At 36.6% G+C, this 17,471-nt stretch overlaps 1 protein-coding gene across 9 annotated transcripts in view; it reads left to right on the plus strand.

Annotated features, from left to right (window-relative positions):
* The window catches only part of SSX2IP (SSX family member 2 interacting protein), a 40,615-nt gene that overhangs the window by 19,170 nt on the left and 3,974 nt on the right, over nt 1-17,471 (plus strand). For 7 of the 9 annotated variants that reach the window (XM_050712374.1, XM_050712375.1, XM_035538067.2 and 4 more), the window contains 11 exons: nt 5,581-5,621; nt 7,399-7,532; nt 8,307-8,473; nt 8,688-8,888; nt 10,603-10,713; nt 11,848-11,983; nt 12,897-12,972; nt 13,056-13,227; nt 14,708-14,858; nt 16,372-16,508; nt 16,920-17,093. In XM_050712374.1, the coding sequence (XP_050568331.1) occupies nt 7,490-7,532; nt 8,307-8,473; nt 8,688-8,888; nt 10,603-10,713; nt 11,848-11,983; nt 12,897-12,972; nt 13,056-13,227; nt 14,708-14,858; nt 16,372-16,508; nt 16,920-17,093 (1,368 nt within the window). In that variant the 5' untranslated portion in view covers nt 5,581-5,621; nt 7,399-7,489. Of the gene's footprint in view, nt 1-630; nt 709-5,580; nt 5,622-7,398; nt 7,533-8,306; nt 8,474-8,687; nt 8,889-10,602; nt 10,714-11,847; nt 11,984-12,896; nt 12,973-13,055; nt 13,228-14,707; nt 14,859-16,371; nt 16,509-16,919; nt 17,094-17,471 lie in introns of those variants that run through there. The other 2 variants (XM_035538071.2, XM_035538072.2) reach the window with 2 other exon arrangements.

The following is a 17,471-nucleotide window of genomic DNA, read 5'->3' on the forward strand; positions in this document are numbered from 1 at the left end:
TACAGGTTCTTTGGGGTCAGTGCCTTGTCTCTGCAAGTGGCTGGCAGCAGATGCTAAAGGAAAGATCACCATAGGTTGGTTGTACAGTGATGCTTCCGTCAGGGTATCCTCCCAGCGTACTGCAGTCTGGAACCGAGGGGCTTCTGAGCAGAGCTTATACCTCTCTTAAATTTAATAGCTTTCGATGGATATTCTCCAGCAGATTTCAGCCAGTTTACATATTTAGCGTTCACAACACCTCGTGGTGATGCAGGTCCGCAATTTAACAGTGCTTTACGTGGAAAAAAATCTCTTATTTTCCAACTTCCAAGCTGGACGTTCCATTTCATTCTGCACAGCTGTTGTGTTAAAATAAGCAATAAATACTTTCCTGTACCTGTTCTTCGTAGTCTTGTCCTATTTCTCTAGCTGTTTCTTCTTCTAGCTGAAAAGTCACAGCTTATTAATTTCTTCTATGGAAGCATTGGTTGACCTTCTTGCACTGTTTTCAGGTCTTTTTCTGTCTTTTGTACCCCAAAGGTTGTAATGGTGTGTGATAGGTAAGCTGGGGAAGCTGTTTACACAGAGACATTATGATGTTTGGTTTTCTGTCCTAGGCTTCAGTATTTTGATAACTGCCTGCGAGCTGTTACTTCCAGAGGAGTAATCACAGTGACCCTGAGATCTCTTCCTGCATGATAATGCCTAGCATAGAGCCTGTTGGTTTAAGTATGTAGCTGAGTGGTGGTGGTTGTTTTTTTTTTTTTGTGTGTGTTATGTGTTAGCTTGCGTTTATGAACATGGAATTTCAGCTGCTGATTTTTATCATCCATTTGTGTAGTATGAAAACAACCTTCTGGGGTTCTTGTCATTCAATCTTAGTGTTTATTTTTCTGAATAACTCTGTACCATAAGTGAACTGCCTCACTGACCTGCTCATCACATTTTTAAATTCTCTGAATAACAGAAATGTCTGCACAGACCCCTTTTTGACGCTAAATTTTTGGTCTCTTTGAGACTTTCATGTGATACTTTCATGTACTCTCTTTCCTCTGACATCTTAGTTTAAGAGCTTTTGTTAGGAAACATAGTGAAGAGTTTTTTGGAAATCCAGTTATTCTGCCTTGCCAGGTACACTGGCTCATGCATTCCTCCTTCAAGAGCACCGTAGCCGGCTTGTTACCATTTCTTTTACAGAAGTTACGGTGACATTTCACCAGTCATATTTGTTGGTGGCTAACAAGTCTGTGCTTGACTCTTCCTTTCTGCTCTGTACAAACCTAGATTTTACTGGACAACCATTCCTTGAATCCCCTGGCATTTGTTAGAGAAATCAGGTACATTTACTATCTTCTGCTCACCTTACCTGATGCCTGTGTTAACTTACAGGTTACGTGATTCTGAGCCTTGTGAGTTAATCATTCCTGAGATCTAGAACACTAGTTTTGGCTCTGCCCAGTAAATACTACCAATTTTAGGAGCTACTGAGACTTTTTTTTCTTCATTTTAAATCTTCTACTTGCAGAGAGAGCAAAGCTATAAAGTTTAGCTAAATTTGAGATCAGACAAAAGAGGAACTATAGAAGACGGAGTTCCTAAGGCTTTCTTTTTGCAAATTTGTGATATGGGGAGGTTTGGTAGCAGGATGTTCTGTTCCATCTAAGTGTAGCAAGCGGTTTGTGAATGCAAACAGAGGAATAAAGATCTGAAAATTATCAGAAATAGTGCTATTCTTTAGCAATAGGAAAATGCTGTGATCTGTAGTGTTAGTTCAAAGTGGGGTAGGAATTCAGGAGCCAGATGAAATATTTCCACGTGTTACAATTTTTTCAGTGGCTGCATTAAAAGATTTATCAGTCATCTGTGTTTATCAAGGGTAGAGCTGAATCTTGAGGTGATAGGTTACAAGGGCTATAATCTGATCTGAGTATTTGGGGCAAGGACAGTGAGAACAATAGTCAAACATGAGATTTTTATCAGGTCTAAGGGTATATTTTTGTGTGGTTATACTTGTTGAGAAGATCAAATGTTTGATTTTTTTTTTTTCTTAAAACTCTTGGCATTCTTTATAAATAAAATGGATTTGACAAATACAGATGGGGGTTTTCTGAATGTGGTATGCTCATAATGAAGTGAAGACTCAGCAGGCAGTACCCATAGGCTGGGTGGTTTGACTTGCTTTTTCAGGTTACTTTTGACAATGCTGAGTTGAGTTGGAAATTTGACATGAGTTAAAGAAATGTGCCCTTAGAATGTAGACAAGTGGAAGGAAGCCCTCTCTTGTGCATCCTCTCCCCCCCTTTTTTTTTATTCCAGTTAATAGAATAGTGATTAAATTGCCACAGTATTTTAAAAGTGGGGAGGAAATATCTGGGATCTGCTTTGATTTCAAGGCCTGTCATTAAAATTACAATATTAAAGAAAGGCCACAAACTGTAATAGGTTTTTATAGAGGAAGGAGTTCTTCCAAATATACAGTTATCATTGAATATGAGCTATGTTCTAGTGCTAATTGTGACCTTTGTTATTAAAACAGCTGTAGAGAGAAAATAATTGTCAAAACTCTAGGGAGGAAACGTATGGACTTCCATGATTACATGAATAAAAGAAGTATGTTTCTGATGACCTTTCCAGGGATATATTTGTAAAACTACAGTGTGATGACTGGTGTGTACCCTAAATTTACATGGACTGATGTCTTTGTTTTATCCGGATAAAAGCCATCTGTTGGGCATCTCTGGATTACTAGACAAATGTAAAAAGCTTTAAGCAGATTCACAGCTATTCTTGGGATATAATTTTAGTAGAAGGAATTATGTTGCCTGTTAAGTAAATGTGAAGTAACTAACCTTTTGATATATATTTTTTTTCAATTTTATAAGTCAAAATTTGTGTATATGTTGCAACTTGTACAAGTACTTAATATACAGAGAGGGAATCAGACTCTTTCTCTTTTTTTCCAAGACGTTGTGACATCGGGGAGTGGGGGAGGACGCTCTCCAAAAACTGCCCCTCCCTACCTGAGTGGAGGAAAAAGTTTTCTGGGTTACCAGATACTGCAGTCCCCATTTAAGTCACACCCAGTGTAGGTTGGAAATGACCAGATGGTGTAATATGATCATGGTACAATGCTACGGCAAGCTATTCACTTCTGATACAGGGTTGTCTGAATGATTTTTATAAACTCGGAGCTACTCATTTTCAAGTTTAAATATAATATTCAGAAATTTTAAATCCACTGTGTTGTGTGAAGTTTATAATCCTCGTGCTTATTGCTCATGATTTTTCAGTTGTGACACAGTCTAAACTCAGCCTTACTAGGTTGGATTTGTCTTGAGTCCTGGCACAGTCATTATCAATCCCTCCCCTGTCCCCCAAACCACAGAACAGTTGTTTTAAGAACAGCTCCTTTCAGCTCTGTGCTTGTGAAATGTAGTATTACGTTTGAAGTTTAGAGTAAACTTGTTCTTGAAAAGGAAGATAAATGTTAGTGAATTACGTAGGAGTTTGTGGGGCTATTCCTGTAGGTCTTTGTTTAAATGAATAAATAAATAACTCTTCAGGTGACTTTCAAAAGAGTTAAGTTCTGTCGTGTTATCATCACGATGGCTTTTTATTTTTTTTTTTTTTGTACTTTGCTTGTTCTGACTTCTTTGATTATTGGTGTTAATCAACCTCTCTGTGATTTTTAGTATGCATATTTTTGGGGGGTGGGGTTTTTGTTTGTTAGATTTTTTTTAGTTGCAACGAGGTGGCTCTGCTGTTACATTCACTCATGTGAAATTGGGCCCCGGAGGCTCTTTTTAACAATCCTCCAAGGTCTTGTTCACCCAATTTCTTGATTGGAACAAAAGCGATGCTGCCAATGGGCAGAGAACTGCCTGGCAAGCACTGGATCATTACAGATTTTTGGGTGAGTCATCAGATCTATTGGTGAAATAGCTGCAACAAATCCCTGTATGCAGGAACGGGCACAGAAAGAAAATCGTTAAGTAGTTACAGCAGATTTGGCTGTTCAGAGACTTGTTCTTTTCTCCCCCCCCTGCCACCGATGGTCAGTCAGATTTTTGGTGTTAATATGAGGTGCTGGGAAACAGCAAGTGTTGATTTAGCTTCCTACTGCCTGTTTTCCCAGCCAGGATTTAAAGGGGGTGGGAATCACAACAGAAGGAGAAAAAAAAACACACACACAACCGAAACCAAAACAACAAACCTTGTTAACCTTTTTTTAGTTAAAACCTTTCTGTGTTAACTTTGGATAGCTTAGGGAGATCCCTAAAATACTTTTAAATCTTGTTTATTATTTTATTATTCTTCCATAATTACAAAACAACACAGCTTCAAAGATGTTCTTTGATATGTTACGGTGGTTAAAAAGAGTGTTAAGAGTCCTTTATGAATACAGTGTATCTAAATTCATTTTGCATCTCCTCTGTCTTGATCAGGGATGCTCATCTTTAGCTCTTGCATACTTCAGTGAGGCTATTTTGGGCTGCGTTGCTCCAGGGGAGCTGCCTAGATTGGCAAAGAAATGTAGCTGATGGATCTTAATCACTAGATAGCTTTAAAAGTCGTGGCTAAGGTCCTGAACTGGCAGCAGAAGCCATGTGGAACTGATGAGATGATCTTAGCATGGGACTAAAGGCTTGTGGCATTCCTTTTTGCAGCTGACACAGGGATTGTCTCGTTCTGCACATCTGAGTTTAATTCTAAATACAGCACGCAAAGATGGTGCGTGTACAACATAGTGACTGCTCTCTGAAATGATCGCTGCTTCAAAGCTAGTGCGTTCTTTGATGCCATATAACAATCTGAATTACTTTTAGTGTGTTGGTTTGACAGTTAGAGGAAGTTTTTGAGTTTAGCACTCACCAAATCTTCATTTTTATTTTTAAATCTGTTGTATAGACCAATATGCAGTGTACTGCTAGTTGCTCTTTTGAGACAAAAGGCTCTAGGTCCTTCAGGGCTGACTGATGTGAGAAGAATATAGTTGTATTATCTGGACTTTATTGTACTGCCTGAGTATTCTTGCATTCTGTATCTTTGCTAGACATCCTTCTGAACCTGTTTTGTGTTTTTTTTGGTTTTTTTTTTTGTTAATTTTCATTTTATCCTCTTGCTGGTGTACCTAGAAACAATGTGTCACCAGAGAGTAGTCTTTGGAAAACATTTACGCTGAATAACATGGCATGCAGGTTACAGGACTAAAATTTAGAGAATCATTGTATTCCCTTACATGGATTAGTCCAGTCTGCTTCCAGTCAAGCATTACTCTGATACAGACCTCTCAACCCAAACAGTGTTTGCACTGTAGAGACCTGTGGGCTGGTGATGTACTTAGAGGGAATTTGGGTGGTAAGATCTCATAATGGATATGCGGTCTCTTAAAAAATACGCAATTAATTTCAAAGAAATTGGCTTTTATCGGAAATGTGAGTAGTGTGTTTGTAGAACTTCCAGTAGTCCTTAATGGAATTTGTATGTTTTGAGTTTCTTAAGAACCTTTTGAAAGACATTATTAAAATGCAGGATTACAACAGTACCAGTAATGAGAATATATGTGTTTAATTTGTCTTTTTATCCCCCTTTCATTTGCAGGTTTCTCTATCCAGTGGATCCAACAGAAGCCAAATGAGCATGTAAGTAGACCTGTGTGGAGCTAGGAATTGGACTTGATGATCCTTATGGGTCCCTTCCAACTTGGGATATTCTATGATTCTATGAAATGTGTCCTCTTAATCTTTATTTTGACTTTGAATTACATTTTTAAAAGCACCGTTGACTTGGGTGATGGGGAAAAAAGAAGAGACAGCCTTACAGACCTGCCATGAAGTCAGTCATTGCCTTTAGAATCTGAATGTTCACTTAGGTCATTTCTGGCCATCTTAGTTTTGCAGGAATAAAACACTGAAAAATGTGAATGGGCAAGGAGAAAAGAATCAATTTCTTAATAAACAACAGCCTCTAGATTGTTACAACATTGACTGTGTTTTCTCCCTGCCTTATGTGTACTTTCTAATGTGCAATTTAGTAGTTGCTGCAAGGTTTCAACTCATCTGAGGAATAATTGTTTACCTTTTTATACAAGTACACTTATGAACCTGCAGAAATATTCATCCAGGTGGATACCTTATTTTCTAGTGCCGAACACTCTGTGATGTGGCTGTATAACAATAGGATTTCTCAAAAACTTGGTGTTGCTTTGGGCACTATGTTGCGTGCTTTGAAATGTCAGTAAGGATTCTTATTGTCTCTCTTTTGTTCTCAAGAGACCTTATGGATAGCAGACCACCCACAACTGTCTGGTGTCTTAAATAGACAGCAGATTGGTTTTCCAAATGATAGCTTTTCCCACAATGGTAAAAATACAAGGTTTTAGTGTCAGACCTTCAGAAGTTGCTCTTCCCTGAGTGCACATTAAGAGGAATTAGTGGCAAACATGGACTCCATAGGCTTTTACAGTACAGCCATCTTAAACTGACTTGAGATTTTGATCCAAAGTATTAATTAAATAAATGAAAGCCTTCTTTCCTGTCAGATGAAAAGTTTCCCTGAAGTGTCATTGTTCACCTAACAGCTGATGGCTTACGCTGGCTGGATCTTAAACATCCAAGCTAGGTTTTAATTTTCCAGCAGTGTGTCAACTCTCACACTATTATATCCCTTCAGACTGTGAGGTGGAGGTAGGGTGAGGGGACAATCGGCTGCTTCTTTCTTATGAGTGAGTTTCGGTTGGCTTCCAGAGGGCCAGTGCTGGACTCAGTGGCTGTGCCAATGGAGTAAGGCTTTGCCTTTTCCTTCAACAGTTTTGGAGATTTTGCAAAGAAGCAAGCAGCTTGCCAGGGAATGGCAGTATAGCTGTGTATACGCAGTATATTAAGGTATATAGGTTAAGTTAAATTTAGATAGTTAACTATTTAATATATATATATATATATATATATAAAAAATATGTTCCTTTGCTCTGTTGGCCAATAAATCTTTTCTAGAGCCTTTGTCACCTGTTAATAATTTCATTAAGACAGATTTATGTTAAAACTTCACATAAATTTGTCTTGATAAAGCTGCTTCCTGGTTATATTGCAGAAAAATATTAAATATTTGGCTTGCTGTGCTTTCTCTGATGTGTGTTGACAGAAACAACTGGGTTATCTAAAATGTCTTTATACTTTTCATGTGTGCATGGTGTTTTAGTTGATGGTTTACAAGACTTGGTTAAATTTAAGTCTAACTAAATACAGATGCGTCATTTCTACAGTATAATATATTTGCTGTGCTTATGGTGTTCTTCACTGTGTGAAGAAGTAGACAAATGTCATGTGGCTTAAGTTCAGTAGTCTCTCTCTCCTATGCCTGCTTTAATCTCCTAGCTATATTAGATGCTATTGTTAATCTAAAATGCTCTTGCTATTTTAGGAGATGCCTACGTAACACCCATTGTCGGGAATTCTACTAAATCCTTCACTGCTGAACCAGTTGCTCAGGTACCCTGCCTGCCCGTGTTGCTATGGGAGATTGGAAGACTGTTACTGTGCCAGTGCTGTCATCAGGTAAACTAGTAATATCTTGAATTTAGTGGATTTGCTAGCTTTACCAGTGGTATTATAGCTGCTTAAGAGAGATTGGGGTTTTATGAATGAGATACTTCATGTTATTTAACATATTGTTAACTAGTCTGTAGATACAAAGCTTTTTTTTTTTTTTTTTGGATTGAGTCCTTGCAGAAATACTGCTTTAAAATACTTTAAAATAATCGAATTTTTTTAATATACTTTTCAGATTATCGTGCATTTTCAGAGAATCTTAATTTGTTCTATGTTCTCTTGCCTTGTAAATTGGTGACAAATTTATTAAAACAGAAAATATTTTTTTGCCTGCTTCTACCTAGTAGAAGGTTAAATTATAGTGCACACTTGCTTTGACTAAGGATATCATACATTTTCGGAGGAATTCGTAACTAAATTTACAGCTTTTGCACCTGTATAAATAAAGTGTGTGTGTTTTGTAGCAAGCCAATTAAGAAGAAAGGTTGGAGAGTTCTTTCATGGAGGGGAGAGTAGTAAAAGTTGAAAGATACAACACCTGAAAATGTTGTCAAGTCTTTAGATTTTCTGTGGAAGTTTAGCTATCCTTCTTTTTATTGTGAGTTGTTTAATATATGTTATGTTGTTATATTTCATTATAGATGAAATTCTAAGCTCTAGACTTGTAAATGTCTATAAAGAATAATTTGGGTAGTTAAAGGATTTGGTTTTTTATTTTTTTTGTATGTGATGTCTTAAACTACTAGCCCTGACTTGTTTCTTAATATTTTTAACTTTTAGATAGCAAAAATATTTTTCAATATACCTCAGAAAAAAAGATATCACCCCCAAGCATGAACTCACAAGTGCTACGTTTGCCACTGCCTTCATCCAAAAGCATGCACAGCTTTTTCAGTGCCTTTTGCACAGAAGAGAATATTGAACAGAGTATATCCTATCTCAATAGGGTAAGCCAGATCTTCTTGTTTACTCGCCGTTGTTTGAAGATGACATTAAACCAGTTTTGGTAGTGAAGAAGCACTGGATTAGGAAGGCTTCTTTCTTAATGCTAAAGTTGGTGTGGAATATATATTTTTTCCTTCATATAGGATTTCACCTGCTATTGTTTATCTGAGAGATTGATCCCATTATTTATCCCCTCTCCCCTTTGTCTTTCACCAGGAATTGACAACATTGGGCTTCCCGTCTATTTATGTGGAGCCCAAAGGAAAAGAATTAAACTTAATATCCATCATAAATTGCATGAATGAATTGCTTGTACAGCAGCACAAGAACCTTCGAGCTCAGGAAGAAGTAGAAATGCAGCATCTGAAACTGGGTAGTGATATGGATCACTTACAGAACTCCTATGCTAAATTAAAGGTAGAAAACAAGATAATTCCGCCAATATAGTGCAGCACTTGTGTTTAACAGATACTGTACGTTCTTAACAGTGAGTGAACTTTTTTTTTGTTTTCCTCCCCAGTTCTAATCTGCGTTTGTATTTTTATGTGAATTTTTGGTTTTGATTATTTTTTTCCAGTGGAAAATTTGTTAATGAAATGTGAATTAATGAAAGGACTGAAAACTTGCTTAGAATTGTGATCTCTTTCCTCAAGGAAGAGGGAAGACTGTCCAGATTGGAAGTGTTAATGCATGCTGTAGGTGAAAATGCTAAACACATCAGTTCAGCTCATTGAATATCATCTAATAGGATATGCCCTGTTCTAAAAGATAAATTCACAATATTATTGTAATCAGTGATAGTGACATGTACTAGAAAAAGCTACCTACACAGGGCTTTTACCACTCTTTCTCCATATGTGTAGCTTTTTCTGTGTTTTTTTTGTTGTTGTTGGATTCCTTGAATAGCTGACCACATAGCCCTTTCATAAAGACTGCTCAGAAGCTTGCTGGCAAAAATGAGATTAAGTTTCATTTTATCACAGGATAAATACTTGCAAGTCTGCTACTGTGGAGTTGCTGATGCATTGGAAGTTCACAGCTTATGCTGCTTTGTGGGTACTCATATGTGCAGTCATATCAGAAGACTGTTGTGTTTCCTTTGATTCTGCCTGGGGAAAAAAAAAAATCCAGTGCATGACTAAGGGCCTCATAAGTTTGCTTTTCAATAAGACTGTCCAGCATTCTCCTTGTCAAATACTGCTATAGCTTCTCAAAATCACAGGAGCCCTTCTGCTGAGATTAGTCAGCCACACAGAAGTGTTTTGATGTGACCTTAAAAATCATGTGTAACTACACTCATTTTTATACGCTCTGTATGATGTTACTTTTCCTAGACAAATGGCTTTTAAGTCGAGAGGGCAAAAAAACTTGCTAGCACTACTTCAATGTCAGGACATTTAATTTAGCTGTCATCATATAAGGTTTCTTATAGAAATTCTTTCAGATATCATGCAGCAATCCTCTTGATATATGCTATTGTGTTAAATGTGTTCAGATGTGATTTGCTTAGAAGCTTTTGATGCTTACATAACTTTACTCATTTGTAGCTCGCTACAGAGTTTGTATGTAGTGTTGTCTTCTGACCATTCAAGGTAGCAGTTTCAGGTTTGAGTCACGTGTTTGTGGAAGAAAGTTCTTAAATGCCAGTTGTGCGTCATCTGTTACAATGAGATCATTTGTCCAGCCTTATTCTATATATGTGAAACGTCCTATTTGTTTTGCTATGGTCACAACTTACATATCTATGTTAATTGTTCCCTTGATTATTTAAGAGAAACACTCCAGTAAAATGGTAGTCCCAAATTCAAACAGGTTGCTAAGTATCCACCCTCAATCTTGTGGTACAGATACGCTTACAGAATCCTGACTTACTGAAAAAGTAGTAATTGTATAAGATAAGATATGTTAAATACCAAGCTAAATCTTTTTTTTTTTTCTCTTGTGGGTGGGAGTGTTTCTTGTACTGGAGAATCATACTTCTTGTTTCAGAAAATAGAACTAATTTGTCATTGAGAGTGCAAGGTGATCATGAAACATCAGAGGTCAAATACAGGAAGACTCGACTCAAGTGAGGTGATTTTGCAGTTTGTTTTTTTGTATTGATACTGAACTATCACCATTCTTTTTCTAGGAACAGCTGGAATTATCTAAAAGGGAAATAGTTGGACTTCAGGAAAGGGACAGACAACTGCAAAGCAAGAACAGAAACTTGCACCAGTTACTTAAAAATGAAAAGGATGAAGTGAGTTTTTGTGTACATCAACACAAATCATTACATAGGTTTTCAGTAGTATGATGATGTTTGCAAGGTATCTGGTAGCTGTTTACTTTGATTTTTTTTTTCTGATGAGTGTTGTATTTCAGCAAAGAAATTAATTTGTGTTACGTGTCAAATAGGTTCTGTAAGGGATAGGTCCAAGTTATAACAATGGTAGATAGTACTGTAGAAACACATGCAGTTTTCTCATACTTCTTGATTTTAACTTTATTTGATAATGTTTAAATATTAGGAAGTAAGAGAATACAGCATGATTCAGTTGCTTCCTCAAACCTACGTGTATAGGAGCACTTATTTTTTGTTATATTGTAGAGGAGAGCAAAAGGAGTGTGTGTGTGTGTGGGGGGGGGGGACACAGAACCCACGCTCATTAAACTTTAGAGTCTTGGAAGAACCAAGATCAGAAAACACTTGATTTAGTTTGGAATTTGTTTCCACATTCTCCCCAGCCCCCTGTACTTATATGGCTCCTAAATTTCCATGAATGTTCTCTGCATTCATAAACATTTTCATGTAGTTAGCAATCATAGTAGTATCTGTTTATAATGACCTTCATAAAGTTCTAGCTTAAAATGTTGAATGTTCTACATGTTGTTAAAGTTAAAACTGATGCGTTGGAAAAAAAAAATGATAGTATGGCTCTAGAATGTGCTTTATGATATGTTTCTGTTCTTATAGACTAAATAAAATAGTCTTCCTTTTCAATTCTGTTATCCAAAAGGAGCAATGTGTTTACTATTTTTTAGTGTAAACCTAATAAACCTACTTTAGAGTTAACCAAATCCTAAACATTAATTACTGAAGCCAGAGAAGGTTATCACTTGAATCACTAAAGATGTGCTTAGTTGTACTGGGGAACTGTAGCATTATAATATGTTGTTCGTGGTGTTGGTTTGTACATAAAAGCAACAAAACTTCCTGAGATAGGTCAGAACCTATTTGTTAGGAGAGGACTCCTGATTCCTGTTGTCAATTCCTTTAACCAGAAACAGTTTTATATAAATGTTATTTCACTTCTCTTCTTTTTTTTTGGTTTTCTGAAGAAATGTTTCCATTTATACATTAGTTGAAATCTGTTTTTTGTGCGGTTGTTTTTAGGTACAGAAGTTGCAAAACATAATTTCAAGTAGAGCTACGCAGTACAATCATGATATGAAGAGGAAAGAGAGAGAATATAACAAATTAAAGGAACGCTTACATCAATTAGTCATGAACAAAAAGGACAAAAAGATTGGTAAGTAGAGTACCAGAACAAAATAGTTATTCTGTATGTTAAAAATGTTTAAACTTGGTTCTGGGTGTATTCGTATCGCTTTCCCAAGTGTTTAACTTGTGGATCAGTGAATATGTTGTGAAATTTCTGTGTCAGACAAAGCATGGAAACTGTCATTGGAAAGGAAGTCCTGCTCTTCCTTTCTTATCCCTCCTGCTACCCTCCAAATGCTCTCAGCTGTTTGCCATTTGTAGCACATCATATTTTTAGTGAACTGTTCAGTAAACCAGAAGAAAATAATATTGCTGAGTTGGATTTTCTGCTGGTCTAGTTTGACACTGCATGTGGGTAAGCCAGGCTGGATTATGATGCTGTAGCAGGAACACCTATTTTGGCAGCAGAAAATCATTAGATATCAGCACAGTAATCTCTAGAAGCCTCACCCTAAGGTGAACAAAACTTAACTTGTGTCATGTTGCTGACTCCAGTTAGATAATGCTAGTTGAAGTATCAGCAAGGTCAAAATAACCAGGTTTTAAATCTAGTTCCTGTTTCCTTGAGAGCTAACTAGAATTGAACTTTGATCCCTAACCTGATATGATTTTAAAAGAATTGATTCATATGATTTATATAAAAGCTGAAATACGGATGAAGGTGCTGTTAAGAAATGTATAAAATAAGAGACAGGATGAGAACACCCCCACCCCAGGTTTCCAAACACAAGAAGTTATTTCTTTTCCTTGATTATCTTACTCTTGTTTTGTTCAGGAGGGCAATGTGGTCTCATATGGGTCTTAAGACTGAGGGGAGTATTTGGGTAATGTGGTCTCCTGACAATAATTACGTGTAAAGGCAAACAAGTAATGTAGTGTCATCTGAGTATTTATATACTTGCATATTGTTTCATGCTTTGAAATATCCTTTTCACTTGCAGCTATGGAAGTTCTAAATTATGTTGGTAGAGCTGATGGGAAGAGAGGTGCATGGAGGACTGATAAGACAGAAGCCAGGTGAACTTCTAGTCGTTACAGAACAACGTTAATTGACACATGCTGTATTTGTTGTCTTGTTACTGTAAGATTTCTGCTTCTAGAAATGAAGAAGAAATGTACAAAGTTCTGTTAAGTGACTATGAGCAACGCCAAAAGCAGCTTTTAGTGGAAAATGCTGAGCTGAAAAAAGTTCTTCAGCAAATGAAGAAAGAGATTATTTCCCTTCTCCCACCACAGAAACAAAAACCTAAAGAAAGGTCTGAGGACGGGCCGGTAAGTATCCTTCAGTTAAAATTAAATGTGTGGTAGTTTGCAGTGCTGGAGCCATTTGATCATCAAAAAGGTAAACTTCCTCTTGCAGGACTTGCAGTGGATTACATATCCTGTCCTATACTTGAAATCACCCATGTTTAAATGTTCTAATTCTGTCCATGAACAGTAGCAAGTCTGTTCTTCCTAGCCCATATGTGGGAAGCTTGAAAGTGTACTTCAAATGAATGTTAGATGTAGTGACCTGTATGTAATTCTCTATAACGATGCAGTTTGGATTTCGTCTGGATTTTGTTTGGATTTTCGTCAGAAGTTGAAACTGGCTTTCAAGGTGCTTATGCAAGGAAACCAAGCTTTCCATAGAAACCACAGAGGGTGGGGGGTGGAGGAAATTTAATTAGGGTGTGCTCTGTTTAGTCCATGGGTTGGACCAGTTAGTTCATTTTGCAGAGCTGCTGGTACGTTGCAGGAATATGTTTTTTCCCAAGTGAGATGGTTTAGTATTTTTTCTCCAGTTCTAAGTATTTCTTTGTTTACACAGGATACTTTATGGCTACTCCAGACTGGGATTTCATGGGGTTAGCATGCATACATACACATACATGTATGTATACATATATAAATAAATGTTTTTATATAAAGCGACAAAAACCTCTAAAAAATACTGTGGTTTTTTTTCTTACAACTCTTGCTTTGTTCCTTAAGATCTTACATGATACAGGTTTGAAAGAAAGTACTTACTTCGTATGTAAATGAATTATTTGGATGCCTTTGAACTTGTTTTGGAATTTCCCATCCCATTTTTCTTCTCTACTTGTAGCTACAGAGGCTTGTATAGAATGGTTTAGATGCTAGAGATGAGTGGAGTATTCATGTCAGGTATTTAAATAGCTATAGTTTATTAATTTATATCCACTAAGTTGTTGTGGGCTAGTCCTCTCAGACTTTTTTGTCTTAGCTCTTTGAGATGGCATTCAGGTTTGGTGTTTGAACAGTAGTGTGAAACGGAACTGTGAAAGGGCTACTTCCATTGTAAGGGCTACTTCCATTGTACCGTAGGGTGTGTTCTGGATTTACTTAATTCTCAAAAGGAGAAAAATAGTCTTTATAGATAATGGAAACACTGTCTTTGCCATCTAAAATCCTACTCGTTCTGTATAGTGAGCCCATAACAACGGAACTTCTCAGCAGTCTGAACTTCTTTCTTGGAGATTTGTGATACTAATCTAGAGTCTTGCTAGCTTATAAATTGTCTTTGTGCCAGGGTTTTGGGGAGTGCCACATTACTTCTCTTCATCATTATGCCATCAGGGAATTGAACTCCCTAACAGACAAATTTCCCTGGAAGGAAAAATCTTTTCCATATATATATGAGTTTTACTTTGGTTTGGTAAATTAAACCTGTATACATATTTAAATAAACAAATATGTATATTTGGAATGGTAAGGTGGTTTGCAACACGCTTTGCTTCTACTTCTACAGGTGTTGTCAGACCTGGAGGAGGACATCGGAGAGTTAAATAAAGAGAATATGTGGGAACTGTCATGCGAAACTGTGCGAGAACAGCTTACCAACAGCATTAGAAAACAATGGAGAATGTTGAAAAATCATGTTGAAAAGCTGGACAACCAAGGTGATGATTAACACAATTACATGTACATATAAAACGCTGCTAATAATTCCATTTGGTATCATAATCTTTGGATTTACTTTACAGTCTGTCTAAACTACATGAAAGCTAAAATAGAAGGGATTGCGACCTGGTAGACTTCCTGAAAAGGCTTGTGATTGACGTTTTCTGTATGAGTTTTAATTGAAGGAAGTTAGGAAAGCAGTTGCATAGCAAGCCTGTTATCCTGAGAACAGACATGATTGTAGTTTGGCACAGTAAACAATGACTTTCTGAAGAAATAATTATTTTTTGTTTGGAAATAGTGCCCTGTAATAAATGTTTTTCTTTCCCCACCTCTCTGAGCTGTTTGAATAATGCAGATATAACAATTTGAAGCAACTGGATGCAAAATATGTAAATCCTTCCTGGAGCTTAGCCTTGCCGCATCCATACCTCTAAGTCTTCTGCTGGCATTCTAAAGTGAACTGGTTGATGGAATGGTGCTGGGCTCTTCTCATTTCCAGCTGTTAAACAGCATTAAAAGACAGCTAAAAATATATAAAATTCTTTCCTAGTATTACTTTTCCAATGTAAGCAAATGCTGCTGCTACCACAGGGATGTTTGCAGGCAGGAATAATACCGAGAAGGTCATGCATTCAGTTGCAAATAAAAGAGCAGATGGTCTATAAGAATATGTTTATACCACAGAAAGGATTTTAAGATCACTTGTTCTGAGTAATACTTGATTTTGTATAGCTAACTGAAAAGTAATTGTAAGCATCAGAAAAAGTGCTTCATGTATTAGTGCTTTTCTTGGAGTCACCTTTCTTTGTGTGGTGTTTTTTTTTTTTAATTTATAGAGATGACTGCGTTCTAGTTCCTTAGCATTCAGTTAATGTTCAGTCGCTGTCATCAGGGGATCAAAATTTGGCTTATTATGATCACCATGATAGCTCTGCATGAAATAAAATAATGCAGTATATGATTGTACAAAAATACACTTTATTCCTCTCTAATTGATTCACTTGCTGGGGTAAAAATATGCACACAAGGTTCTGACTGTAAGCTCTGTTTCTCCTTCACAGAACTTGAGGGAAAAGTCTTTCTTTTTTTATCTGTGATATATATAGTTACTGTCATATTTTTATGAACACACAAGCCCTTCAAAACTGGGCTCAGAAGAATAGGCTAACAACAGATCAGTGAAAAGAAGTCTTAATTTGTCTTGATTTTCATTAAATAACTGCTGAAGCAAATATTTTTGTGTGACACTTCTGTTGCAGTGCAGACTTGTAATTTACCTGGGGAAATGTAAAAAGGATATGTTTTTATTGTAATTTTTTTCTGAACTGGGTATTGTGCCTAATTATGTATATAGCACCAATTCTGGTACTCTTGTCCTGATAGAAGTAATTTTGAATATGTACATGTCTTTTGGGATGAAACAAATACAGCTTAAAAACCTTTGCTATTGCTCTGAGTCCCCAGTGCTGTGAGGGATTTATGTTTTAAGTAGCCTTTTTCCTCCCTTAGTGTCACGTGTGCATTCAAGAGCTTTGGATGACAAAGATGTAATTTCAAGGGAAGACCACGAGCTGGAAACTGAAAAGCTAGAATTAGAAATTCAGCAATGTAAAGAAATGATCAAAACTCAGCAACAACTGTTACAGGTAGCAGGCTTTAATTTTTTTTTCCTCAATTGAATTTGTGTTTTTTTTTTTTTTTTAACGTGTCACTTCTCACCTCTGAACCTTTTTCCTTTATTGATTATGCTTTCTAATAGAAAGTCCTAGTGGTTGGTCTGAGCATGTATGCTAGTCAGTTGGTTAGTAATCTAATGAGTTTGTAATTCTGGTAAGAATAATTTAGGGGGAGGTGAACAAACATGAGGAAGGAGGCTGGGGTCAGCTGCCTGACCAGAGATGTTTTGTTACCTGCGTGAAACTCTGGCCCCATCAAATGTGTTGTTTGTATATCAAACTTCAACTTTTTTTTCGATAAAACTGAATTTATGGAAATCCTGCACATCTTTATAGACTTTCCCAAATTAATATTAGTCTTTTGTTGCTTTATATCTGCAGCAGCAGCTTATGTCTCCATGTGATGATGACACCACTCTGTTACTACAGGACTGCTATTTGTTGGAAGAAAGAGAGCGTCTTCAGGAAGAATGGAGGCTATTTCGAGAACAAAAAAAGAATTTTGAGAAGGAACGAAGAAGTTTTACAGAAGCTGCTATTAGATTAGGACTTGAGGTATTATAAAAATTGAAAGGTATTAGAAAAGGAATTCGTATGAAAGATGAGTTGCTATTGTTAGAATAAAACTATTTAACACACACTGAAGTGAAGCCATCTAACAATTTCTGTATGGAGATGTTAACAAGCAGCTTATTCTCATACTGTATAAAACATCTTTGGCAATTGTGGCAGGTCATTTGGTTGGCACTTCAAAAAAAAAAAAAAAACACTTTTTTTCAAGTGTACTGGAAAATGCAGTTACTGCAACGGGAATGACCCATTTGTCTTGCAGCTTTTGAAATTTCTAAGTACTTCCGAAAAATCAGTCTGCTTATTTATTAAATTCCTTATTAAATCCTGTTTAGGTTGACTTCCAAAGAAAGCAAGGCTTAT

This window comes from Cygnus atratus, chromosome 8, assembly GCF_013377495.2.
Source record: "Cygnus atratus isolate AKBS03 ecotype Queensland, Australia chromosome 8, CAtr_DNAZoo_HiC_assembly, whole genome shotgun sequence".
In the NCBI taxonomy this organism is placed as follows: domain Eukaryota; kingdom Metazoa; phylum Chordata; class Aves; order Anseriformes; family Anatidae; genus Cygnus; species Cygnus atratus.